This window comes from Ranitomeya variabilis, chromosome 2 (genome assembly GCF_051348905.1).
Source record: "Ranitomeya variabilis isolate aRanVar5 chromosome 2, aRanVar5.hap1, whole genome shotgun sequence".
Taxonomy (NCBI): domain Eukaryota; kingdom Metazoa; phylum Chordata; class Amphibia; order Anura; family Dendrobatidae; genus Ranitomeya; species Ranitomeya variabilis.
This window is the reverse complement of record NC_135233.1, coordinates 1,110,842,423-1,110,869,726: the sequence shown is the minus strand read 5'-3', so window position 1 is coordinate 1,110,869,726 and position 27,304 is coordinate 1,110,842,423. Positions and strand designations below refer to the sequence as shown.

Genomic DNA, 27,304 nt, shown 5'->3' with positions numbered 1-27,304 from the left:
CAAACGCATGAAAAGTGGTGTCTTACTAACAAAAAACAACTAGGCCAAAATGCAGGAGCAAAGTGTGATAAGTAAGTACACCCCATGAATTGGCAGCTTGTAGGAGCCTTTTAGCAGCAGTGGCCATCTTCTCGATGACCCTCAGTCTCGTCGCTCTTCAGCTCATTGTGGTCGGTTGTTTCCACTCCGGTCCCTTACGGTCAGGCTGCGGCCGTTCTCTTGGGCTGAGGTCTGTACTTTGGGCAATGTGAGTATTTTCTTTTTCAGGCTTTCTGATTGTCATGTTTTTTTTGTTGGTGGTTGATCTATTTCAGTCGGCAATGTACCAGCAGCGACCGGCCATGAAGCGGCTCCGCTCTAACCAGCCCAGTGACCAGTGCTGAACATGTATGTCCTGGGTCATTAGGAGGTATGCCACCAGACATGTCACACCAAGGAGACAGACAACAGCCATCTTCTGAAGCCGTGCGGGGGAAGAAGAGTGGTGGAAGAGGTACAGTTGCGCCATCTTACCGAGTGCAGGGAGGTCGTCTCCACAGCCATAATGCATGTGCTGTCACACGGTGGAGGGTACACTGAAGCACCTCACTGACCACTGGGACGAAGCCATTAGTCAGCCTCTGCAGGACTTGTGATACTCGCCTGCCATCCACGCCTCCTCGGTGGGTGAGTGCACCGTGGATGACGGCATTTCACTGACACATGTGGCTTGTTTCCTTTGTAATTCAGCCAAGAAGCCTGGAATGAGGAAGGCGGAAGTGTTTTCATAGCGGATTTCCCTCTGTTGAGCTGTAGGGTGAGACACTGGCCCTGTTCTGGCCGGCAATGGTCTGGTGCACCTCTGGTTGGGACGTGATGCAGGGAATGTTCCTGCGCACCACTTCTCCATGAAATCCCCCAGGTTTGTGTCTTCTCCGCTCCTTCTGGTGTTGTTCTCAGAGTCGTCACATTTCTGGTGCCAGAGGTCTCTGTTTTTCTCCAATCCTCCAGTGCTGAGGTGTGGGTGGTGGGGCGCGCTTCAGCCCATCGCTCACTTTCTGGACATTTTGCTCTTGTCTATTTATCTGTGAGAGGAGATTTGCAGACGTTTATGGCGGAGGACCGCTGCACTGAGACCTGGAGTAGAGCAGGCTCTTGAGAGGCGTCCACCATGTCGGGTCCATTACCCTCTCTGGCGGCAGCAGATGCCTGGAAGTAGAGCTGATAACAGCTGCAGGGCAGGTACGTCTGGCCATCAGACTGCTCGATGGCTGACTTACAATTCCTCATCGATCAGAATAATTGGCATTACTGGAATAAACTGCTGCTCTCAGAGAAGATGATGAAGTGACGCGGAGCAGTAGGTGCGGTGGAGCATTATATGATTAGGATTGGCCCAGAAAGCGCCATAGCAACAATGCTAACCACTGAGCCACCCTGCTGCCCTTGCAGGTGCCAGTGGGTACTTCACTCTCACTTACTTCAGGTCATCCATAGGGCCAGCTCCAGGGCGGCTGTTTCCCGCTGCTCCCTTATAATTGGGCTAGTCCATACTTTCCTGCCTTGTTCTTGCATTCGGTCCACCTCTTCTAGGTGTTGTTTGTAGAGGTGAGCCTGTGCCTCATGGCGGCCTGGTTTCTATCTTGTGGACCTTGTGTTTCCATTTGTGGGACCATGACTTTGGATACCATGCTTGCTGGTAGGATTTAATACATAGATTGTGTAACCCCCCATCTCCACACACGGCATGATCTAGGGATCTTCATCTGGTTCCTCATATGTTCTCTCCCAATTAACCTCCTCGATTACTAAACCCCTAGATATTACAGAAGGCGACAGTTCTGACCGCACTGCTCTTAGGCATTTCTTTATTTTGTATTCTTGTGACTCTGGCTATTATAGACACACAGTAATATGTATACAATTATATCATTAGATGTAAATGAGACCTACTACCCCTGACTCCACAATCTGAGGGTCTTACCTGCATAGGTTTGTACCACCGGGTTTTCTTGTGTCTCCTATTGGAACGGTTCTTTACCCTTTTTCTTCAGGGTGGTTGTTGCCGTTACAATGAACCCCACAATAAAACATATCCAGGTGTATCATCTATGGGGAGCTTGGTCAGAGGGCAGATTTTTACCCTTCGCCACGACAGCACCCCACATGAGAGAGAGGGATCCGCCCCATAGGAACAGGAAACCTACAGAATAAAAGGAGGCGGTCCCCTCTCCTCCTCAGTTTTAGGTTTCCTGTTCCTACAGGGACCCGGCTTACCTACAGATGAAGAGGATCCCTGGGCCATGCACCCGCCTGCGTCGGTATCTGAGGGAACGGCAGGGGCTGCGGTTCCAGAAGCAGCGGCGGGGGAGCCCCTGCTTGCAGCCTCCCCCCTCGTCTGGCCAAGCATCCACGGTCCGGGTCCGGTCACCGTGGGTCCGCCCGGCACCGTGAGGACGCGCGCGCTGCTGCGGCCGGCTTAATATCCCTAGCCGCCGCATGGTGAGTGAGAGCGGCGCGTCTAACCCGGAAGTCGCTGGAGCACTTCCGGGTTGGTCCGGGGAGGCAGGAGAATGGGTGGCAGATTTAAAAATGCAGCGCTAGCGTCGGGCCGGTGTGTGTAAGATGGCTTCACCGGCCGACGATGCGCACTTGCCCGCAGTGCAACAGCGTTCTCCTAGCAAGGAGAGAAGCGCTAGGAGCAGCACAAAGAGTGGTGGTCGACCTCCAGAGAAGGGTTCTACCACCAAACGAAATCCGCCTCCAGAACCGGTACCTGTCAGCTTCACTGGGTGAGTTTTTGAAAGAGTCTCTTCCTATATGCTGATATATGTTCCTCCTGTATCTTTCCTAGACTAAGAAAAGGACACACAAATCCAAGCACAAGGAATGTGCTTTATGTACACAGCCCCTCCCGGATGATTATGTTAAAAAACTGTGTTCGGAGTGTATCATGCAAACCTTACGGCAGGAAAACATAATGACTCCATCAGATGTCAGAGCTATGATCCGGGAAGAAATGCAGGGGTTGGCGCAGACTAGTACCACCAGTACCCGTCAGCTTAGTAGGTCCAAATCTCCGGTCAGTTCACAGTCAGAGGACGTATGTATATCCTCAGGCGAAGCGGAATCCCAGCCGAGCTCATCCGAGACTGAAGGGGGACTTTGTCTTCCCAACAGCAGTGTGGACAATTTAATAAAATCTGTCAGAAGCACGATGGGGTGCTCAGATGAGAAAGAAAGTAAATCGGCTCAGGACATCATGTTCGCGGGGTTAGGACAGAGGAAACGTAGGTCCTTCCCCGTCATAAAAACTATTAAAGAAATAGTAAAAAAAGAGTGGGATAAGCAAAATAGAGGGTTTCTACCATCATCCTCTAAAAGACGCTATCCCTTCAGCGACGAGGAGCTAAATACCTGGTCGAAGGTGCCAAAGGTGGATGCCGCTGTAGCCTCCACAACCAAACAGTCGGTCTTACCGGTGGAGGATTCAGGAGTCCTGACAGACCCGCTGGACCGTAAAGCGGAAGCTTTACTAAAAAGGTCGTGGGAAGCCAACACGGGGGCATTCAGGCCCGCCATATCTAGCACCTGCACTGCGAGGTCACTACTAGTGTGGATGGAGCAACTGGAGGAACAGATTAGAGGTAGAACTTCGAGAGAGTCAATCCTACCGAAATTCCCTCTAATCAAAGAAGCAGTAGCATTCCTGGCTGATGCCTCTGTGGATTCGCTACGCCTAGCAGCCAGGTCAGCCGGCCTAGTGAACACAGCCCGGCGAGCACTCTGGCTAAAGAACTGGAAAGGGGACGCACAGGCCAAAGCAAAACTTTGTGCGATCCCCTGCCAGGGTGAGTTTCTTTTCGGAAAAGCGCTGGATGAGCTCCTGAGTAAAGCAGGAGAAAGGAAAAAAGGCTTCCCTAACCAGTATCTTCCATCCTACAGGAGAGCCTTCAAAAGACGTCCCTTTACCAGGAACAAGCCGTTTGAACAAAGGGAGCGATGGGAGTCGAAGGACCCGAAGCAAAAAGGTGCCTTTTTTAGCGGGTCCCATAACCCGAAACGCAAATACCGCTAACCAGGAGGTAGGCGGCAGATTAAAATTCTTCCTCCCCAGATGGGAACAAATAACATCCAGCCAGTGGATTCTGGACATTGTACAATACGGCCTAAAATTGGATTTTGACCGAATCCCTTGGGATTCCTTTATAGTAACATCTCCAAAAGGTCAAGACCAACAAAGGGCTCTGGAATCAGAGATCCTATCTCTTCTGTCTAAAAAAGTCCTGATAGAAGTTCCCCAGGATCAAGAAGGGAAGGGGTTCTATTCCCCTTTATTCTTGATCAATAAGCCTGATGGTTCATTTAGAACCATCATAAACCTCAAGAGATTAAACACCTTCCTGCGTAATCATACCTTCAAAATGGAATCCATTAGTTCAACCATAAAATCTTGTGAACGTAGTAAACCGGTCCATATTCCCCGTCTACCTCTGTGGGATTTAAATCTAGTACTAGAGGCCTTAACCAGCTCCCCATTTGAGCCACTAGATTCAATACCTTTAAAAATCCTGACATATAAAGTAGCCCTCTTGGTAGCCCTAACCTCAGCTAGACGGGTTAGCGACATCCAGGCCCTATCAGTAGACCCACCCTTCTTACTGATATTCCATGATCGGATAGTCCTAAAACCAGACCCCTCATACCTCCCTAAGGTAGCGTCCACCTACCACAGGTCCCAAGAGATATTTCTCCCTTCCTTTTTTGATTCACCTGTAACTCCAGAACAGCATAAATTCCACACCTTAGATGTCAGAAGAGCCATTCTGACCTATATAGAAAGGTGTCAGACATGGAGGGAGAGTAGGGCTCTGTTTATCTCCTTTCAGGGCCACAAGAAAGGACATGGGGTCACGAGAGCTACCATATCTCGATGGATCAGAGATGCTATCTGCTTGGCCTATACGTCAAAAGGCGAGATTCCTCCAGCGGGTATTAAAGCGCACTCAACACGAGCCATGGCTTCCTCCTGGGCGGAACAAGCGGATGTACCGATCCATTTAATATGTAAGGCCGCAACTTGGTCTACACCTTCTACCTTTTACAACCATTATAGACTTGATCTATCTGCAACTTCTGATCTGACCTTTGGTAGAGCTGTTCTTAGTACAGTAATCCCACCCAAATAATGAATCTCTGAAAATCTCTCATGTGGGGTGCTGTCGTGGCGAAGGGTAAAAAGCCGGATTACTCACCGGTAATGCTCTTTTAATGAGTCCACGACAGCACCCATTTACTACCCTCCCTAAATTATGCACAGCTCTTCCTTTTAAATTCACAAATAATGGTTGTATAGAGTTTAAGATATTTTGCTGAATAAGAATTAATACTAAAGCTTTTGCGGTTCCCTTTTTGTACTCTGTAAACTAAACTGAGGAGGAGAGGGGACCGCCTCCTTTTATTCTGTAGGTTTCCTGTTCCTATGGGGCGGATCCCTCTCTCTCATGTGGGGTGCTGTCGTGGACTCATTAAAAGAGCATTACCGGTGAGTAATCCGGCTTTTTGTTTTCTTACCGTTGTCCGTGTTACCCAATAAACGTTTGTATATTTGTTGATAATTTGGGTGGCTCATCAATATGTGGTGTCCTTTTCTTAATGTTCTCTGCCACTGTGCTACCCTGGCCCAATGACTTCTGCACAGTATTAATGGGGCCCCAGTAGTCGCACCTTGTGCCGTCCAGCCTCTGATGAGTCACGTAATCCAGATTACCCCGTAACACGATCGCTTTACCTTTGAGTTCATGGCCGCCTGTCCTGGTCACTGCATCTGCGGACACGATGGGAAGCACCAGCGTCGGAGGTAAGTAGTAGGCATACAGCACCGGTCCCAGCGCTGTGTTGGGCCACCCGGAGATCCCTCCCAAGTTTCCCGATATGAGCTGGAGGCCAGGTTCAGGGCATCTGCATCTCTCTGTAGAGATGAGGCAGCTGCCGTCTGGACTCTTCACAATCTCTCTGAGCAGAACATGGGCTGACCTAACAATGAATTTGGTCACAGTGGCTGTGCTAGACATCCACTTCAGGTACTGATGGGCAGCAACAGCTTCTCTAAGATCAGGGCTGACATCTTTCCTCCTGGCCATTGTGCGACGCGCCTGCCTCATGTAGCGGTGTTCACACTGGACATCCCTCTGATACTTACCCTCTTCAATTCTATAGATGCAGAAAGGGTGTACTTAATTTTTCACACATGGCTTCTGCATTTTGGCCAATGTGTAATTTGTCATGTGCTGTTACTCTTCGAGGCTTGTACTTGCCTCATTTTCTGACCTGCTCCAAAAATACATAGTTGGTGGATGTAACTGATATGGCTGCAGTCTGATCCCCACAGCTCGGTGTCAGGAACGAGGAGACCTCAGAGTGGTCATGGGGGAGGGACAGCTATCTAATGACTGCTCCCCTCACCTGTGATCACACAAGGCAGAGACCGGATCCCACTGTTCACAGCAACCAATGAAGCCTCGTAAACGCCCCTCTCATCGACTGGGAGGACTTGCTCTACTCGTTGGTCCATGGAGACGGCCAGCACCCATTCTCTCACCTCCTCTCGTTTCTCCAGCTGCAAGAAGGAAGTGAAACAGAGAAGGAGCAAGGTGGAGATGAGACAATGTAGAAGGACAGGGTCACCAGGGAGCAGTGGAGACAGGCCACATAGAAGGACTGAGTCAGCACGGTGAGGTAAAAGATGGGTAGTGTAAAAAGACAGAATCCCCAGCGTGAGGTAAGAGATGGGTCGCATAGAAGGACCAAGTAACCGGGGTGAGGGAAGAAACGGGCTATGTAAAGAGGACCGGGGTGAGGTAAGAAACTGGCCGTGTAAGGAGGACCGGGGTGAGGGAAGAGATGGGCCGTATAAGGAGGACCGGGTCACCAGGGAACAGTGGAGACGGACCACATGGAAGGACAGAGTCAGCACGGTGAGGTAAAAGATGGGTAGTGTAAAAAGACAGAATCCCCAGCGTAAGGTAAGAGATGGGTCGCATAGAAGGACCAAGTAACCGGGGTGAGGGAAGAAACGGGCCATGTAAGGAGGACCGGGGTGAGGTAAGAAACTGGCCGTGTAAGGAGGACCGGGTAACTGGGGTGAGGGAAGAGACGTGCCGTGTGGGAGGACCGGGTCACCGAGGTGAGGGAAGAGATGGGCCGTATAAGGAGGACCGGGTCTCCGGGGTGAGGAAGAGACGGGCCGTGTGGGAGGACCGGGTCACCGGGGTGAGGGAAGAGATGGGCCGTATAAGGAGGACCGGGTCTTCGGGGTGAGGAAGAGACGGGCCGTGCAGAAGGACCGGGGTGAGGGAAGAGACGGGCCGTGTAAGGAGGACCGGGTCACCGGGGTGAGGGAAGAGACGGGCCGTATAAGGAGGACCGGGTCACTGGGGTGAGGGAAGAGACGGGCCGTATAAGGAGGACCGGGTCACCGGGGTGAGGGAAGAGACGGGCCATATAAGGAGAACCGGGGTGAGGGAAGAGACGGGCCGTATAAGGAGGACCGGGTCACCGGGGTGAGGGAAGAGACGGGCCGTGTAGAAGGACACGGTCACCGGGGTGAGGGAAGAGACGGGCCGTGTAGGAAGACAGGGTGACCGGGGTGAGGGAAGAGACGGGCCGTGTAGGAAGACAGGGTGAGGGAAGGACAGACACAAGATGGAGATGAGCAATGTAGGATGAGGTGAAGACGGGCCGTCTACAGCGGCGGGATGAGAAGCTCTCACCGGAATGTGCTGCTTTGCGGGAAGAGGAACTTCAAAGGGAATATCTGTGGACTGAAAATCTGAGTGGTCGAGGGCGTCCAGACTCCCCTCCTCGATGGCCTGTGGAGGATACAAGGTGATCCGATATACTAGGAGCCAGCACACTTTCCCTCCCGGCCTCAGCAGCCGGGACATAGATGACAACATGTGGCTATCACTTACGTCTACCAGATCCAAAAATCTGTTCAAAAAGATAAAAGCCGAGTTCTCCCATCCCATTGCCTGCAGGAGAAAGCATAAAGAAGATGGAGATACAAAGACTCTGAGGCAGAGAACGTGTCCTATGTGGTCATAAGAAGCTGTCCGCTCCCAGGCATGGAGGAGTTATTACCTTAGCGGCCAGTCCAGCCTCATAGAAAGCCTTGTCTGCAGGGAGGAGATCTGTGTGACGCAGCAAGGAGATGCACAGCTTAGCGGCTACCACGTCCTGACATTGAACACCACGGCACAGAAAAAACAAACAGCATTTATTCATGCAGCAAAATAATACGTACATGAAAACAGGACAACGTTTCCATCGGAATGAGATTAATCAGGGAAAACAGATAAGAGACTGCTGCAGGGGGAAAACGCGACAAAGATGGAGAGCGGGGAAAGAGGAAACCTGGAAGGACAGCGTGGAGGAAGCAGGGGAGCGTGGAGGAAACCTGGAAGGAGAGCGTGGAGGAAGGAGGGGAGCATGGAAGGACAGCGTGGAGGAAGGAGGCAGAGCGTGGAGGAACCCTGGAAGGAGAGCGTGGAGGAAGGAGGGGAGCATGAAGAAAGGGGGAAACCCTGGAAGGAAAGCATGGAGGAAGGAGGAGAGCATGGAGGGAGAGGGTGGAGGAACCCTGGAAGGAAAGCGTGGAGGAAGGAGGGGAGCATGGAAGGACAGCGTGGAGGAAGGAGGGAGAGCGTGGAGGAACCCTGGAAGGAGAGCGTGGAGGAAGGAGGGGAGCATGAAGAAAGGGGGAAACCCTGGAAGGAAAGCATGGAGGAAGGAGGAGAGCATGGAGGGAGAGGGTGGAGGAACCCTGGAAGGAAAGCGTGGAGGAAGGAGGGGAGCATGGAAGGACAGCGTGGAGGAAGGAGGGAGAGCGTGGAGGAACCCTGGAAGGAGAGCATGGAGGAAGGAGGGGAGCATGGAGAAAGGGGGGAAACCTGGAAGGAAAGTGTGGAAAAAGAAGGGGAGAGGGGAACCAGAATGGGAAAAGCAGAACCTGGAAGGAGCGCGTGGAGGAAGGAGGAAACCTTGAAGGAGAGCGTGGAGGAAGGAGGAGAGCATGGAAGGAGAGCAAGGAGAAAGGAGTGTGGAGGAAACCTGGAAGGATAGTATGGAGGAAGGAGGGGAGCATGGAAGGAGAGCGTGGAGGAAGGAGGAAACCTTGAAGGAGAGCATGGAGAAAGAAGGGGAGGAAGGAGGGGAGCGTGGAGGAAGGAGAAAACCTTGAAGGAGAGCATGGAGGAAGGAGGAAACCTGGAAGGAGAGCACCTGGAAGGAGAGCGTGGAGGAAGGAGGAGAGCGGGGAACCAGAATGGGAAAATGAGACCGGGAAAGGGGAAGTTGGGGAAGGGAGGAAACTCTGGAAGGGAGAGCCAGGAAAGGAAGAGACTGGGAAAGGGAGAGTGGGGGAAGAAGGAAACTGAGGAATGAGTAGAGCAGGGCGGAAGGAGAAAAACGGGGAAGAGAGCAGGGGAAGGAAGAAACTGGGGAAGAGAGAGTGTGGGTAGAAGGAAACTGAGGAAAGAGAAGAACAACAGGGAAGGGAGAGCGAGGGATGAAAATGGGGAAGGAAAGCGGTACAAGGTAGAACAGGGGAAAGATGAAGGAGGAAACCAGGAAGTAGAGCAGTGGAAGGAAGAAGGAGGAGGGTAGGGATGAGGAAACAGAGAGAATGGAGGAAGGAGGAAACAGAGAGGAGAGTGGAGGAAAATGGAAAAAGGGAAGGTAGTGTGGGAGGAAAAAGAGCAGGGGAAGGAGGAAACTGAGAAAGGTATAATGGGGAGAAAGGAAAACGAGAATGAGAACGGGGAAAAGAGGAAAACTTAGAAGGGAAGAGGTAGAGTGAGGAAAGAATGAAAATGGGAGAGAGTGGGAAAGCATTGCAAAGGGGAAACTTGGGCAGGGAGAATGAGGGAAGCCATGCAGGAGAACAGGGGAAGGGAAACCAGTGACTGCACAGAGGTCGGCATCTCACCAGCTGCGGGACTCCTTGTGCTGCGGAGCGGGTAGAGTGATAATGAGCGATCAGCATCATCTGCTGGAACTCCTGGTGCGCCGGAGAGTTCACTTCACTGGACTTCACCAGATTGTCGCACTGTCAATGAGAAGACACTGCTAGGACGTGAAGAGATGCTGCAGTTGTGGAGCTGTACCCAGAGATGAGACAACCCCTCCACATATAGCGTACGGCAAACCCCAGCAGTCTTACCAAGTTGTACAGCATGTCGCGGAGGTTTGCCCACGTGTGGTAGACGGCGGCATGGTTCATTCCTTCACTGTTCACCAGCTCCATGAAGATTCGCTTATAAATATTGAAGTTCTGCACAAAAATAAGCATCAAAGATGGTGGGAGAAAAAGAGGACAGGTAGAACACAGGAGGTGGGGAGCGAGAGCACAGGGGGCGAGGACCGCAAGAGCGCAAAGGGAGTGAGGGCAGGGAAAGCACAGGGGCAGGGACCGCGAGAGTGCAGGGGTCGGGAGAGGATGAACGCGTGAGACAGTGGGAACACGGAGAGCGAGGTTCGTGGTGCGGGATCTGGTACATGGAGGAGATCTTCACTGTACTGTACCTGGGCATTGGCGGGAGCTCCGTGCTGCACGTACAGGGCGAGTGCTTTCTCCCAGTTTCCATCCTTGATTAGATGAGTAGCAAACAAGGCGACGTATTTGTGGAGAACCTTATAATTCTGTAAGAGGTGCGAGGTCAGTACCGTACACTCCACACAGTCCTCCCTTGTTGCTGACATATGTCTGTCAGGGATAGGGATAGGGATAGGGATAGGGATAGGGACCCCCCCCCCCGTGTGCGGAACGATTGGGACTCTCCCTCCCCCACCGTGTGCGGAGGAATCGGGACTCCCTCCCCCACCCCATCCCGTGTTCGGAGGGATCGGGCCTCCTCTGTGTGTAGGAAGTCCAATGCCAAATCACAGGTACTAGTGACCCCATTCTCCTCACCTGCTTTCCAGCGATGTCTATGCACTTCTCCCATTGGCCACGCTCAGCGTACAAGTCTAACGCAGCCATAACATCAACACCGACAAGCTGGAGACAGAGGAGGAGGACATGTCAGCAAGAGGTAAAGAAGCGGGAGGAGAGGACGTCGGCGAGAGGGAAAGAAGAAGGAATAGAGGACGTCGGCGAGAGGGAAAAAAGAGAAAGGAGAGGACGTCGGCGAGAGGGAAAGAAGCGGGACGAGGGGACGTCGGCGAGAGGGAAAGAAGCGTGACGAGAGGACGTAGGCGAGAGGGAAAGAAGCGGGACGAGAGGACGTCGGCGAGAGGGAAAGAAAGAAGCGGGACGAGAGGGAGGAGAGGACATCAGCAAGGGAAAGAAGAGGGAGGAGAGGACATCAGCGAGAGAGAAAGAAGAGGGAGGAGAGGACGTCAGCGAGAGGGAAAGAAGAGGAACGAGAGGACGTCGGCGAGAGGGAAAGAAAGAAGCGGGACGAGAGGACGTCGGCGAGAGAGAAAGAAGAGGGAGGAGAGGACATCAGCAAGGGAAAGAAGAGGGAGGAGAGGACGTCAGCGAGAGGGAAAGAAGAGGGCGGAGAGCACGTCAGCGAGAGGGAAAGAAGAGGGAGGAGAGGACGTCAGCGAGAGGGAAAGAAGAGGGAGGAGAGGACGTCAGCGAGAGGGAAAGAAGAGGGAGGAGAGGACGTCAGCGAGAGAGAAAGAAGAGGGAGGAGAGGACGTCAGCGAGAGAGAAAGAAGAGGGAGGAGAGGACGTCAGCGAGAGAGAAAGAAGAGGGAGGAGAGGACGTCAGCGAGAGAGAAAGAAGAGGTAGGAGAGGACATCAGCGAGAGGGAAAGAAGAGGGAGGAGGAGAAGACATCAGCAAGCGCTAAGAAAAGGGAGGAGCAGGACAGGACGTCAACGAGAGCGATACTGGAGGAGGGGACATGAGCAAGAGCGAAAGAGGAGGAGAGGACATCAGCGAGAGAGATAGGGGAAAATGTGTCACAGACAGAATGGTGGTTGCACATTTGGGGCGCATGTGATTATGATCTCACCGAGTCCACCTTTCCCTGGTTCTTCAGGTAATCTTTATATCTCTCGTCTACATACTGTTCATACCTGAACGGAAAATAAGATCAGACTGTGGCGGGCAGGAAGGGACTATAGGCGCATTACCACCCCCACTACTCACATCCTTGATCGTTTCCTCAACGAAAGCTTCACCTGTCCGTGCCCCCATTCTCCACCCTCTCACCCATCCTCCACCACTTCGCCTATCACTTCCCCCACTCTAGACACCTTAACTGTCCCAGCCTCCAGTTTACAGCCCCTCACCCATCCCTACTCCCACTCTCCACCCGCTCACCCATCCCTGCCCCCACTGTCCACCCGCTCACCCATCCCTGCCCCCACTCCCCACCCACTCACCTGCCCCCACTCTCCTGTCCCTGCCCCCATTCTCCACCACACCTGGAGTCCAGCTCCTTGGCCACTCTCTTGGCTTTGTTCCACTCGTCTCCATCTATAAAGGCATCAATGGCTTCCTTAATGAGGTCCATGTTCAGATACAGCTCAGCAGCCTGATAGTAGTGAGTGCGGGAAAGAAAGAAGGGTTATTTGCAGTCAGGCCAATCACCTACACTGTGAGAACTGTAGAGGACAAATATTCCAGTTGTAAATCTTTATTCATTACATAGTGCAAATTGCCTCTTCTGAGCAAAAGAGAACTTAACTCTATAGCGCCACCTGTTGGAAGCAGCGATCCTACAAGTCACAATCAACCCTTTAACGAGTCGTGCAATATGACTTAGGGTAAAAGCCAAATGAGTATCTCAATTCGCACACACTGTGTTTCGGGCTGTTGGCCCTCGTCAGTGCGAAGCATGAGAACTGATTTGGCTAGGAGACAGGCTCTGGACTGGGGTCTAAGGGGTATCGTTTCTCCTTATGGAGAGTGACATACCAGCTGGCTTGCTATAGAGTTTAAGCCCTCTTTTTCTCAGAAGAGGCAATTTGCATATTTAATTTCCCAGAGGAGCATTGCACGGTGAATAAGCCTCCTTACCTTGACAAGCCAGCTGGTATGTCACTCTCCATAAGGAGAAACGTTACCCCTTAGACTTCATTACATAGTAGAATGTGTTGAGAACAATAAAACATATTAAACAATTATCAACGTAAATCACAACTAATATCCCACGGAGGTCTGGAGTTGGAATGATCAAAATCAAAGTGAAAAATCAAATTCCAGGCTGATCCAACTTCAGTGGAAATGCCTCATGACAAGGAAAAGATGCTCAGTATTGTGTGTGGCCTCCATGTGCCTGTATGATCTCCCTACAACGCCTGGGCATGCGCTCCTGATGAGGCGGCGGATGTCTCCTGAGGGATCTCCTCCCAGACCTGGACTAAAACATCCGCCAACTCCTGGACACTCTGTGGTGCAACGTGACGTTGGTGGATAGAGCGAGACATGATGTCCCAGATGTGCTCAATCGGATTCAGGTCTGGAGAATGGGTGGGCCAGTCCATAGCTTCAATGTCTTCATCTTGCAGGAACTGCTGACACACTCCAGCCACATGAGGTCTGGCATTGTCCTGCACTAGGAGGAACCCAGGGCCAACTGCACCAGCATATGGTCTCACAAGGGGTCTGAGGATCTCATCTCTGTACCTAATGGCAGTCAGGCTACCTCTGGCGAGCACATGGAGGGCTGTGCGGCCCTCCAAATAAATGCCACCCCACACCATTACTGACCCATTGCTAAATTGGTCATGCGGAAGGATGTTGCAGGCAGCAGATCGCTCTCCATGGCGTCTCCAGACTCTATCACGTCTGTCACGTGCTCAGTGTGAACCTGCTCTCATCCGTGAAGAGCACAAGGTGCCAATATCAAGTCTGCCAAATTTGGTGGCAAATGCCATTCATCCTGCACGGTGTTGGGCTGTAAACACCCACTTGTGGATGTCGGGCCCTCATACCATCCTCATGGAGGCTGTTTCTGACAGCTTGGGCAGACACATGGATGTTAGTGGCCTGCTGGAGGTAATTTTGTAGGGCTCTGGCACTGCTCCTCCTTGCATAAAGGCAAAGGTAGCGGCCCTTCTGCTGGGTTGTTGCCCTCCTACGGCCCCCTCCACATCTCCTGGTATCTGCTCCATGCTCTGGACACTGTGGTGACAGACACAGTTACCCTTCTTGCCACAGATCGCATTGATGTGCCATCCAGGATGAGCAGCACTACCCAAGCAACTTTTGAGGGGTGTAGACACCGCCTCATGCTACTGTACAGTACATCTAGGGGTGACAACAATGACAAAATGCAAAAGTGAACAATGGCCCAAAAGGATGAGAACAGAGAAATGGTCTGTGGTCACCCCCCTGCAGAACCACTCCTTTATAGGGGTTGTCTTGCTAATTGCCGATCATTCCTACCTGTTGTCTGTGCAATTTGCACAACAGCAGGAGAATTTGATTCACAATCGGCGTGGCTTCATAACCGGACTCTGTATATACATACACACACTCTCTGGTCTCTGAGAACTGATGATTTCTGAGCAGAGGCTCCTTACCGCATTGTGTTTTCCAGCAGAGACCAATTTGGGCCCAACTACATGAATCACTTCCAAACTTCTACTGGGAACCAGGAACTTGATGGATAACTCTGCAGCCTGGAAGATGAAAGAATTTGAACTATCAAGTTTTACCAGTGATATAACATGTCCACGAGGCAACATGAGAGCAAACACGAGGAAAAGGAGCGACGAGCAGATCAGGGTCCTGCAGCCAATATACATACATCAAACATTTGAGACATCAGACAAGAGGCCATCATGGACATCCCTACAAACAGCCAAATTACTAAAGGACAAGACCCATCTACAAGGACCAGAAATTCTGAAAAGGACATCACCCAACATCAATGACAACAGGAGAAGAAATCTGCAACATATTTCCACCAGAACCGACTGTTGAGAAACCACCCGACATCTATCCACCAGAGCAAACGTGTGAGGAACCACCCAACATCTATCCACTGGAGCAGAATTGTGAGGAACCACCTGATATCTATTCACCAAAGCCAACCAATCAGGGACTACCTGACATCTATCCACCAGAGCCGACCTACAAAGGAACCACCTGACAACTATTCCCCAAAGTCGCTTAGTGAGGAACCACCCAACATCTATCCATCAGAGACAACCGGTAAAGATCCACTGGACATCTATCCATCGGACAAAACTGCAAGGAAGCACCCAACATTTATACACCAAAGCAAACCGGTTAAGATTCACTCAACATATGTTCACCAGAGCAGACCTGTGAGGAAGCACACAACATCTATTGACCAGAGCAGACCAATGAAGAACCACCTAACATCTATTCATGAGAGCTGACCTGTGAGGATGAACGCAAAATCTATTCACCAGAGCTTACTGATGAAGAACCACCTAACATCTATTCCCGACAGCTGACCTGTGAGGATGCACACACTTATTCACCAGAGCCTACTGATGAAGAACCACAGGTGGTCTAACATCTATTCCCGAGAGCTGACCTGTGAGGATGGACACATCTATTCACCAGAGCTTACTGATGAAGAACCACCTAACATCTATTCCCGACAGCTGACCTGTGAGGATGCACACACTTATTCACCAGAGCCTACTGATGAAGAACCACAGGTGGTCTAACATCTATTCCCGAGAGCTGACCTGTGAGGATGGACACATCTATTCACCAGAGCCTACTGATGAAGAACCACCTAACATCTATTCACGAGAGCTCACCTGTGAGGATGAACGCATTATCTATTCACCAGAGCCTACTGATGAAGAACCACCTAACATCTATTCCCGAGAGCTGACATGTGAGGATGCACACATCTATTCACCAGAGCGTACTGATGAAGAACCACCTAACATCTATTCACGAGAGCTGACCTGAGAGGATACACGCAACATCTACTCACCAGAGCCTACTGATGAAGCACCAGAGCCTATTGATGAACCATCTAACATCTAATCACGAGAGCCGACCTGTGAGGATGCACACATCTATTCACCAGAGCCTACTGATGAAGAACCACCTAACATCTATTCCCGAGAGCTGACCTGTGAGGATGCATACATCTATTCACCAAAGCCTACTGATGAAGAACCATCTAACATCTAATCACGAAAGCCGACCTGTGAGGTTGCACACATCTATTCACCAGAGCCTACTGATGAAGAACCACCTAACATCTATTCCCGAGAGCTGACATGTAAGGATGCACACATCTATTCACCAGAGCGTACTGATGAAGAACCACCTAACATCTATTCACGAGAGCTGACCTGAGAGGATACACGCAACATCTACTCACCAGAGCCTACTGATGAAGCACCAGAGCCTATTGATGAACCATCTAACATCTAATCACGAGAGCCGACCTGTGAGGATGCACACATCTATTCACCAGAGCCTACTGATGAAGAACCACCTAACATCTATTCCCGAGAGCTGACCTGTGAGGATGCATACATCTATTCACCAAAGCCTACTGATGAAGAACCATCTAACATCTAATCACGAAAGCCGACCTGTGAGGATGCACACATCTATTCACCAGAGCCTACTGATGAAGAACCACCTAACATCTATTCACGAAAGCTGACCTGTGAGGATGAATGCAACATCTATTCACCAGAGCCTACTGATGAAGAACCACCTAACATCTAATCACGAGAGATGACCTGTGAGGAAGCACGCAACATCTATTCACCAGAGTCTACTGATGAAGAACCACAGAACATCTATCTGCCAGACTCCAGCTCTACAGGACAGACACTCCATCAAAATTATTGATACATATTTTTATGTAGTTTTAGCCAGAAAAAGTGGAGAAGTGTGTGACTACTAAAGAAATATGTGCAAAGCCAACGTGCAGTATCTGATGGTGAAGGAACCAAAGCCGGTCTTGTACCTTCATCCAGCATTTTTCCATGAGTTCCGCATTGTCCAGGTCTTTCACCTTCAGATAGCAGTCTACAGCCCGGGCAAATTCTCCCGCTTGCTCCCATTCCCGGGCCTGCTCCAGTAAGGCCTCCGCTCCCCTGTGGGGGGGAGAACATACAGAACGTGGACAGAATGAAGATTACACCATTGTAAGGAGGAAACCTCAGACATACACTCCTCATCCCTGTACAACAGCAGGGCAAGGACTGACATTTACTACAAGGGAGGTCTACACATTATAGGAAGTCAGTAAAGGAAAAGAAAACTTAATACATCATATAGCAACCTGACAATCCCTCTGGGGGCATCTAGTATCAGAGGGGATGCTGCGCCCCCGCCATACACCTGAGGACGGGGGCATACATCTACATATCCGTATGTGTACACTCAGCCAAGCGAGTGCTCCCTTCATTTATGGGGACTGATTTGGGTCAGTGCCTGTGATAACTGGTCACTGTAAGTAGAAGACTCTGACCTGACGCCCTTCTTGACGCTCTCCCGCTCGTACTCCTGCTGCAGCTGCTCCAGAAGAGCCGGCACATACTCCTTACAGATCCGGATGGCATCGCTCCACATGCCCGCTTCCTGTGTCGAAGCCAGAAACAGGTCAGCAGAGCGCGCACTCAATCCTGGCTCCCATCAGTCCGTCATCTGACACATTACCTTATAATGCTTCACCGCGAGCTCCGGTCTCTGCGCACGCAGCAAGAACGCCTCTGCCTTCTGAAAATCCTTCTGCTCAAAGGCAAAGCGAGCCTGACCCGCGAGCACATCCCCCACACTGTCCGCATCATACAGCTCGGCCACCCGCTGAGCCGCATCCCAGTCCTGGTTATGGACATACCTGAGAGAGGGATCACACCTGTCCTGAGAGGGCCGAAGCTGGGGACCCACAAGGGCCACGAGGACACAAAAGGAGTGATCTCAGGAGGGGGCACAGAGAGGAGCCATATCAGACGAGGACACAAAGAGGAGCGATAGCAGGGCAAAGACAGGAAGAGGATCGGGGAGGAATGATATCAGGGAAGGATACACAGAGGAGCGATATCAGAGGAGGACACAAACAAGACCGATATCAGGGCAAAGACAGGAAGAGGATCAGGGAGGAGTGATATCAGGGAAGGATACCGAGAGGAGCGGTATCAGAGGAGGACACAAACCAGACCGATATCAGGGCAAAGACAGGAAGAGGATCGGGGAGGAGTGATATCAGGGAAGGATACCGAGAGGAGCGGTATCAGAGGAGGACACAAACAAGACCGATATCAGGGCAAAGACAGGAAGAGGATCGGGGAGGAATGATATCAGGGAAGGATACACAGAGGAGCGATATCAGAGGAGGACACAAACAAGACCGATATCAGGGCAAAGACAGGAAGAGGATCAGGGAGGAGTGATATCAGGGAAGGATACCGAGAGGAGCGGTATCAGAGGAGGACACAAACCAGACCGATATCAGGGCAAAGACAGGAAGAGGATCAGGGAGGAGTGATATCAGGGAAGGATACCGAGAGGAGCGGTATCAGAGGAGGACACAAACAAGACCGATATCAGGGCAAAGACAGGAAGAGGATCGGGGAGGAATGATATCAGGGAAGGATACACAGAGGAGCGATATCAGAGGAGGACACAAACAAGACCGATATCAGGGCAAAGACAGGAAGAGGATCGGGGAGGAATGATATCAGGGAAGGATACACAGAGGAGCGATATCAGAGGAGGACACAAACAAGACCGATATCAGGGCAAAGACAGGAAGAGGATCAGGGAGGAGTGATATCAGGGAAGGATACCGAGAGGAGCGGTATCAGAGGAGGACACAAACCAGACCGATATCAGGGCAAAGACAGGAAGAGGATCGGGGAGGAGTGATATCAGGGAAGGATACACAGAGGAGCGATATCAGGGGAGGACACAAAGGGAGCGATATAAGGGGAAGATACAAAGGGAGCGATATAAGGGGAGGACACACAGAGGAGCGATATCAGGGGAGAACACAAATGGAGTGATAGAGAAGGACACAAATAAGAGTGATAGAGAAGGAAACAAAGAGGACCAATATCAGAGAAACACACACAGAGGAGCAATATCTGGGAAGAGACAGGAAGAGAAGCGATGTCGAGGCAAAAACAGGAAGAGGCTCAAGGGAGGACAACACCAGGACAGACACAGGAAAAGGATCAGGAGAAGAGATTATCAGGGCAGAGACAGAAAGAGGATCAGGAGAGAAATGATATCAGGGCAGAGACAAGAACAGAATCAGGAGAGGATGATATCAGGAAAGAGGACAATATCAGAGAAGAGATAGGAAGAGGTTCAGGGGATAAGAACATCAGGGGAGAGACAGGAAGAGGATCAGGGGAGTAGGATATCAGGGAAGAGACAGGAAAAGGACCAGGAGAGAAGGATATCAGGGCAGAGACAAGATGAAGATCACAGAAGGAAAACATCACGGCAGAGACAGGTGGAAGATCAGGAGAGGACGATATAATATGCAAAAACGCAGGAGGTAACATCCTGGATGGCAGAAATGTGTCACTGAGGTGGTTGGCTCACTAATGTAAAATCTGTACCAGTAACACTAGGTTACAAAGAGGGTTTTAATATGACTGGATTTTGGGTCTAAGATTTTGGAGCAACCAAAAGAGTCTGGGTGGGAAAGGTCGCTCCCATAATCCAGCCTGGTGTTTACAGGCCTAATAACAGCAGCTGGGTTAGCTCAGCAGAGTGGAGTTACGCTGGAGATGAGGTGTGTTTAGTGCGTTTCATATACTTGAGCTAATGCTGCCACATTTTCCCTGAAGAAGGGTCTATTTATGTTATTCACTTGTGCTGGAGAAAAGAGTTTTTTGTTTTGGAGCTATAAAGTTTATGATGGACAAACTTTTGATATAAAAACCCTGTGCCTGTGCATATCCATGTGGCTTCCAAAGAGCCCAAACTCTACAACTGGTGGAGAATGGGGAACCGCAGAAAGTGTACTACGACCTTGCCCTGCAAGATGCCAAGACGTATAGCAAACTGAAGGAGGAGATTATGATAAGTTTGGGCGTAACCCTGGCAGTCAGAGCGCAACGGGTGCTACCAACGGGAGGATGTCAGGGGAGCAGGATGTCAGGGGAGGAGGATGTCAGGGGAGGAGGATCTCAGGGGTAGGAGGATCTCAGGGGTAGGAGGATCTCAGGGGTAGGAGGATCTCAGGGGTAGGAGGATCTCAGGGGTAGGAGGATCTCAGGGGTAGGAGGATCTCAGGGGTAGGAGGATCTCAGGGGTAGGAGGATCTCAGGGGTAGGAGGATCTCAGGGGTAGGAGGATCTCAGGGGTAGGAGGATCTCACAATGATACAGTAGAGGGGAGGAGGCACAGCAGGGGCAGCAGAGGATGGGAGTATCCATCTTACATCAGAACGGCTTCTTTGGGTTTTCCAGCTTTAACAAATTCACCTTCGGCTTCTGAAAATTTTCCCTTTAAAAGTATAAGAAAATTGTCACCATTGAGCAACTGCCTGGCTAACAAGAGCCCACACAGGCAACATGAAGCACAGAGCCCACCTGGAGACATCCTGCCCACCCTCGGGTCGTACCCTGGTTATATCGGGAAGTAATATACAGCAGGTCAGTGTCTCCCGGATTTATCACAGGGCCATGGATTGTGGTCACCTGGCAGCTCTAATGATGGCTGCCATGAACAATCTTAGCTACTCCTGTTTTTGAAATCCCAGGGACTGCTCCAACCTTCACTCTTTACCCCCATGAACAGGGATCTGGATTCACAAAGGGACCCCTGGGCAAGGGCCACGAGGCGAGACGCTAACAGGTGGTGCAAGCTGGCAAGAAGATAAGTCAGACAGTCGGGTCATAACCATGAGGTACAAAATGGTCAGGCAGGAGAAACATCAGTAAAAAAGCCGAAGCCATAGTCAGGACTATCCATTGAGACACAGGGTCTGACAACACAGGGCACATCAGGCTATCACCACCAGGGCACATCAGGCTACGACCAACAGGCTACGTCAGGTTACGACAAACAGGGCCACGCCAGGTTACGACCAACAGGGCCCGTCAGGTTACGACCAACAGGGCCCGTCAGGTTACGACCAACAGGGCCCGTCAGGTTACGACCAACAGGGCCCGTCAGGTTACGACCAACAGGGCCCGTCAGGTTACGACCAACAGGGCCCGTCAGGTTACGACCAACAGGGCCCGTCAGGTTACGACCAACAGGGCCCGTCAGGTTACGACCAACAGGGCCCGTCAGGTTACGACCAACAGGGCCCGTCAGGTTACGACCAACAGGGCCCGTCAGGTTACGACCAACAGGGCCCGTCAGGTTACGACCAACAGGGCCCGTCAGGTTACGACCAACAGGGCCCGTCAGGTTACGACCAACAGGGCCCGTCAGGTTACGACCAACAGGGCCCGTCAGGTTACGACCAACAGGGCCCGTCAGGTTACGACCAACAGGGCCCGTCAGGTTACGACCAACAGGGCCCGTCAGGTTACGACCAACAGGGCCCGTCAGGTTACGACCAACAGGGCCCGTCAGGTTACGACCAACAGGGCCCGTCAGGTTACGACCAACAGGGCCCGTCAGGTTACGACCAACAGGGCCCGTCAGGTTACGACCAACAGGGCCTGTCAGGTTACAACAAACATGGCCACGTCAGGTTACGACAAACGTCAGGTTACGACCAACAGGGCCCGTCAGGTTACGACCAACAGGGCCCGTCAGGTTACGACCAACAGGGCCCGTCAGGTTACGACCAACAGGGCCCGTCAGGTTACGACCAACAGGGCCCGTCAGGTTACGACCAACAGGGCCCGTCAGGTTACGACCAACAGGGCCCGTCAGGTTACGACCAACAGGGCCCGTCAGGTTACGACCAACAGGGCCCGTCAGGTTACGACCAACAGGGCCCGTCAGGTTACGACCAACAGGGCCCGTCAGGTTACGACCAACAGGGCCACGTCAGGTTACGACCACCAGGGCACATCAGACTACGACCACCAGGGAACGTCAGGTTACGACCACCAGGGAACGTCAGGTTACGACAAACAGGGCCCGTCAGGTTACGACCACCAGGGAACGTCAGGTTACGACAAACAGGGCCCGTCAGGTTACGACCACCAGGGAACGTCAGGTTACGACAAACAGGGCCACGTCAGGTTACGACAAACAGGGCCATGTCAGGTTATGACCACTAGGGCTCATCAAGATATAACTGCTAAGTGGGAACGGATTCCCAAGGGGCTGTAAACTGCAAACGCCGACAGTAGAAAGGAAGACAAACTAACAGGGAACTAACAGGGATGCATTTCAGACTGACCAGAACCACAAGTCCCAGGAATAAAACAGGGAGACCGAATAGTCACTCAGCATCGGCTGACGAGTCATGCAGGAGTGGCACTGGTGTGGATGTCACAGCTATATATTACATACAGTCATGGCCAAAAGTGTTGGCACCCCGATATTGTCCCAGAAAATGAAGTGTTTCTCCCAGAACATTATCACAGTTCCCCATTTTGTTATACACACGGTTATTTCCTCTGTGTATTGGAACATCACAAAAAACAACAGGGAAAAAAAGGCAAATTGGACAGAATTTTACACAAACCCTCAAAAATGGCCCGGACAAAATTGTTGGCGCCCTCCATAATATTCGGTCGCCCCCTTTAGAATAAGTAACTTCAATCCATCGCTTCCTACAACCATCCACAAGCTTCTTCCTCCGCCGGGATCTTGGACGTCTCTTCTTACAATCTGCTCCCGGTCTCATATTTCACCTTTTCCCAACAGCGATTGAGACAGGTGATCAGTGGGATTTAGATCCGGACTCATTGCTGCTACGTCAGAACTGTCCAGCACTTTAGGGGCTTCTTGAAGGGGACATTGTCCTACTGGAAGACCCATGACCTAGTGCACAAACCCAGCTCTCTGACACTGGGCACTGCATTGTCACCCAAAATCCTTTGCTAATCTTCAGATTTCATACCTTGCACACGGTCAAGGCACCAGAACATTTCTGAGCCTCCACCATATATGACTGTAGGTACTCTGTTCTTTTCTTTGTAGGCCTCATTCCATTTTCAGTAAATAGTAGAATGATGTGCTTTACCAAAAAGCTCCATCTTGGTCTCCTCTGTCCACAAGATGCTTTCTCAGAAGGGTTTTTGGCTTACTCACATATAGATTTTGGCAGCTGCAGTCTAGTTGTTTTGTATCTGTGTCAGCAGTGGGGTCCTCCGGGGTCTCTCACATATGGAAAGATAGTTTGCTGTGACACTGATGCCCCCCGAGCCTGCAGGACAGACTGAATTTCTTTGGACCTTGATTGGGGCTTATCTAACATCTGGACTACCCTACATTGCAACCTTTCATCTATTACCTGTCATCCATGTCCAGGAAGATTAGCTACAGTGCCATGGGTTGTAAACTTAATTTTCTGGAAAAATTTCAAGGGTGCCAACACTTTTGGCCATCACTGCATATTATGGAAATGTTTTGTGTTAAGCAAAGCAGTAAAATGTTACTTTCCACAGCGTGTACTCATTTATGCTGCACCCTGTATACACACACTACATACAGGAGGTCAGCTGTATATAGTGGGTCCAACGGTTGCACTCACAGGTCACCCCGCTCTCACCTCGTCCTCCAAGAACATGGCGTGCTTCAGATGGATCTCGGGGAGTTTCTCTTTCATTGCCAGTCGGGCGAGGTCAAACGCAAAGTCAAATGTGCTGAAAGGATGGATTAAGAGGGTCAATAAGACACAACCCTGAGACCCCCGAATACCAGCACCACCCAGGACCATGGCATAGTGCAGTGTATGCAGCATAGTTCCTCCCCTCACCACGGCAATGTCATCTGCCTGCCCCTCACCCTGGCAGTGCCCCCCTGTGCACCTCACCCCGGCAGTGGCCCCTGTGCCCCGGCAGTGCCCCCGACGTACCCTCGCCTTGGCAGTGCGCCCCTGCGTACACTAGTCCCAGCAATGCCACCTGCACACCTTCGCCTCAGCAGTGGTTCCTGCCCCAAGCAGTGCTCCCCCCGGAGTACCTTCACCCCAGCAGTGGCCTGGCAGTCCCTGCGGGCATACCCTTGCTCTTGCATTCTCTCACCCTGGCAGTGCCCAACCTTCACCCCAGCAGTGCGCCCCTGCACACCTTCGCCCCAGCATTGCACCCCTGCACACCTACTCCCCGGCAGTGCACCCCTGCACACCTACACCCTGGAAGTGCGCCCCTACACACCCACACCCCGGCAGTGCGCCCCTGCACACCTTCACTCCGGCAGTGCGTCCCTGCACACCTACACCCCGGCAGTGCGCCCCTGCACACCTACACCCCGGCAGTGCGCCCCTGCACACCACATCCTCACCCCAGCATTGTGACTCTGCACACCCTCACCCCGGCAGTGCGCCCCTGCACACCTTCACTCCGGCAGTGCGTCCCTGCACACCTACACCCCGGCAGTGCGCCCCTGCACACCACATCCTCACCCCAGCATTGTGTCTCTGCACACCCTCACCCCGGCAGTGCACCCCCTGCACACCCTCACCCTCACCCCAGCAGTGTCTCTGCACACCCTCACCCCGGCAGTGCGCCCCTGCACACCACATCCTCACCCCAGCATTGTGTCTCTGCACACCCTCACCCCGGCAGTGCACCCCCTGCACACCCTCACCCTCACCCCAGCAGTGTCTCTGCACACCCTCACCCCAGCAGTGCGCCCCTGCACACCCTCACCCTCACCCCAGCAGTGTGTCCCTGCACACCACACCCTCACCCCAGCAGTGTCTCTGCGCACCCTCACCCCGGCAGTGCGCCCCTGCACACCCTCACCCCGGCAGTGTGTCCCTGCACACCTCACCCTCACCCCAGCAGTGTCTCTGCACACCCTCACCCCAGCAGTGCGCCCCGGCACACCCTCACCCTCACCCCAGCAGTGTCTCTGCACACCCTCACCCCGGCAGTGCGCCCCTGCACACCACATCCTCACCCCAGCATTGTGTCTCTGCACACCCTCACCCCGGCAGTGCACCCCCTGCACACCCTCACCCTCACCCCAGCAGTGTCTCTGCACACCCTCACCCCAGCAGTGCGCCCCTGCACACCCTCACCCTCACCCCAGCAGTGTGTCCCTGCACACCACACCCTCACCCCAGCAGTGTCTCTGCGCACCCTCACCCCGGCAGTGCGCCCCTGCACACCCTCACCCCGGCAGTGTGTCCCTGCACACCTCACCCTCACCCCAGCAGTGTCTCTGCACACCCTCACCCCAGCAGTGCGCCCCTGCACACCCTCACCCTCACCCCAGCAGTGTGTCCCTGCACACCACACCCTCACCCCAGCAGTGTCTCTGCACACCCTCACCCCGGCACTGCGCCCCTGCACACCCTCACCCTCACCCCGGCAGTGCGCCCCTGCACACCCTCACCCCGGCAGTGCGCCCCTGCACACCCTCACCCCAGCAGTGTGTCCCTGCACACCACACCCTCACCACAGCAGTGTCTCTGCACACCCTCACCACAGCAGTGTCTCTGCACACCCTCACCCCGGCAGTGCGCCCCTGCACACCCTCACCCCGGCAGTGCGCCCCTGCACACCCTCACCCCGGCAGTGCGCCCCTGCACACCCTCACCCCGGCAGTGTGTCCCTGCACACCACACCCTCACCCCGGCAGTGTCTCTGCGCACCCTCACCCCGGCAGTGCGCCCCTGCACACCCTCACCCCGGCAGTGTGTGCCTGCACACCCTCACCCCAGCAGTGTCTCTGCACACCCTCACCCCGGCAGTGCGCCCCTGCACACCCTCACCCTCACCCCGGCAGTGCGCCCCTGCACACCCTCACCCCGGCATTGTGTCTCTGCACACCCTCACCCCGGCATTGTGTCCCTGCACACCCTCACCCCGGCAGTGCGCCCCTACACACCCTCCCCCTGGCAGTGCGCCCCTACACACCCTCCCCCTGGCAGTGCGCCCCTACACACCCTCCCCCTGGCAGTGCGCCCCTGCACACCCTCCCCCCGGCAGTGCGCCCCTGCACACCCTCCCCCCGGCAGTGCGCCCCTGCACACCCTCCCCCCCGGCAGTGCGCCCCTGCACACCCACACCCCGGCAGTGCGCCCCTGCACACCCACACCCCGGCAGTGCGCCCCTGCACACCCACACCCCGGCAGTGCGCCCCTGCACACCCTCCCCCCGGCAGTGCGCCCCTGCACACCCTCCCCCCGGCAGTGCGCCCCTGCACACCCTCCCCCCGGCAGTGCGCCCCTGCACACCCTCCCCCCGGCAGTGCGCCCCTGCACACCCTCCCCCCGGCAGTGCGCCCCTGCACACCCTCCCCCCGGCAGTGCGCCCCTGCACACCCTCCCCCCGGCAGTGCGCCCCTGCACACCCTCCCCCCGGCAGTGCGCCCCTGCACACCCTCCCCCCGGCAGTGCGCCCCTGCACACCCTCCCCCCGGCAGTGCGCCCCTGCACACCCTCACCCCGGCATTCTCCCCATACCAGCTATGCCCACCTCCCGGCACTCACCAGTTCTCTGTGGCGTGATCGATGGCGGTCTCCAGGAGGGTGAATTTAGTCAGTAGCTTCACCGCTGCCTCCCCTCCTAGGCTCTTTGCCCACAGGTAGGCGACGTGTTTCTGGGCGTTGGCCCCTCCGTGAGTCTTCGCCACCTGCAATAGGGTTGTGTTATATTCACATGCATGAGGCCATGGATAAAGGAGCCAGATGGCGGGGCCCATTACCCGGTGCGCCTCCTCCCACATATCGGCCGCTCTGTACATATTCACTGGAGACTTCCAGTCCTTGGCCTTAAGGTAATGGTACTCTGCCTCCCGCAGACGTCCCCCGGCCTCCAGTTCCTGGAGACAATCAGCAAGAAGGTTACCCACATGTCGGCGGGCCCGTATGGCGAGAGGCGAGCTGCGGCCAGAAGACTCACCTTGCCCAGGTGCAGATGGGTGTCCGTCACCAGGTCCGGGTGATGCCTGCTGACCAGACGGATCATGTCCTCATGCAGATTGTGCTTCTTGTACATGGCGATGGCGAGGTCAGGTTCATCCACTGTGATGTACAGTCTGTACGCCGCCCACAGACACACAATAAGGGGCAAATGATCACGGGGCGGCGGCGGCAATGAGTAAGGCCTCATATACAGAACATCACAGGCGGTATCCGATGCGGTGTGTGACCACCGCCGTCCCCCATAGATGGCCTCTTACCTCTCGGCCTCCCGGTAGTGCCCCTGCTTCTCCTGCTCCTTGGCCTGAGAGATGTAGAGGACGGACACGTCTTCTGGGTTCATGCATTTCACGGCCAGCTATGAAGGAAAGCATGAGGGATGACAG

The 27,304-nt window shown here is 53.2% G+C and overlaps 2 protein-coding genes across 3 annotated transcripts in view; one reads left to right on the top strand and one right to left on the bottom strand.

Annotated features, from left to right (window-relative positions):
• Positions 1–27,304, bottom strand: part of IFT172 (intraflagellar transport 172) — a 76,387-nt gene that overhangs the window by 1,184 nt on the left and 47,899 nt on the right. For both annotated transcript variants that reach the window (XM_077291975.1, XM_077291974.1), the window contains 20 exons: positions 27,179–27,276; positions 26,899–27,034; positions 26,702–26,818; positions 26,487–26,629; positions 23,595–23,688; positions 20,352–20,416; positions 17,615–17,795; positions 17,427–17,536; positions 16,920–17,049; positions 14,524–14,622; positions 12,421–12,530; positions 12,006–12,069; positions 10,952–11,038; positions 10,564–10,680; positions 10,202–10,312; positions 9,968–10,087; positions 8,122–8,217; positions 7,953–8,012; positions 7,752–7,850; positions 6,445–6,598 (listed from right to left, as the gene is read on the bottom strand). In XM_077291975.1, coding sequence (XP_077148090.1) covers positions 6,445–6,598; positions 7,752–7,850; positions 7,953–8,012; positions 8,122–8,217; positions 9,968–10,087; positions 10,202–10,312; positions 10,564–10,680; positions 10,952–11,038; positions 12,006–12,069; positions 12,421–12,530; positions 14,524–14,622; positions 16,920–17,049; positions 17,427–17,536; positions 17,615–17,795; positions 20,352–20,416; positions 23,595–23,688; positions 26,487–26,629; positions 26,702–26,818; positions 26,899–27,034; positions 27,179–27,276 — 2,191 coding nt within the window. The remainder of the gene's footprint in view (positions 1–6,444; positions 6,599–7,751; positions 7,851–7,952; positions 8,013–8,121; positions 8,218–9,967; positions 10,088–10,201; positions 10,313–10,563; positions 10,681–10,951; positions 11,039–12,005; positions 12,070–12,420; positions 12,531–14,523; positions 14,623–16,919; positions 17,050–17,426; positions 17,537–17,614; positions 17,796–20,351; positions 20,417–23,594; positions 23,689–26,486; positions 26,630–26,701; positions 26,819–26,898; positions 27,035–27,178; positions 27,277–27,304) is intronic.
• On the top strand, positions 2,789–6,014 carry LOC143809018 (uncharacterized). The gene is made up of 4 exons (XM_077292195.1): positions 2,789–3,830; positions 3,925–4,490; positions 5,778–5,839; positions 5,957–6,014. Exons 1-4 carry the CDS (start codon positions 2,933–2,935, stop codon positions 6,012–6,014), a joined length of 1,584 nt encoding a protein of 527 aa, XP_077148310.1. The 5' UTR covers positions 2,789–2,932.

Bases quoted from the DNA above. Each gene is read 5' to 3' on its own strand.
- LOC143809018 (XM_077292195.1), top strand. From the start codon at position 2,933: ATGCAAACCTTACGGCAGGAAAACATAATGACTCCATCAGATGTCAGA. The intron at 4,491-5,777 runs GTACTAGAGGCC...TTTACCTTTGAG, and splicing joins CTCTGTGGGATTTAAATCTA to TTCATGGCCGCCTGTCCTGG. The intron at 5,840-5,956 runs GTAAGTAGTAGG...ATCTCTCTGTAG, and splicing joins GGGAAGCACCAGCGTCGGAG to AGATGAGGCAGCTGCCGTCT.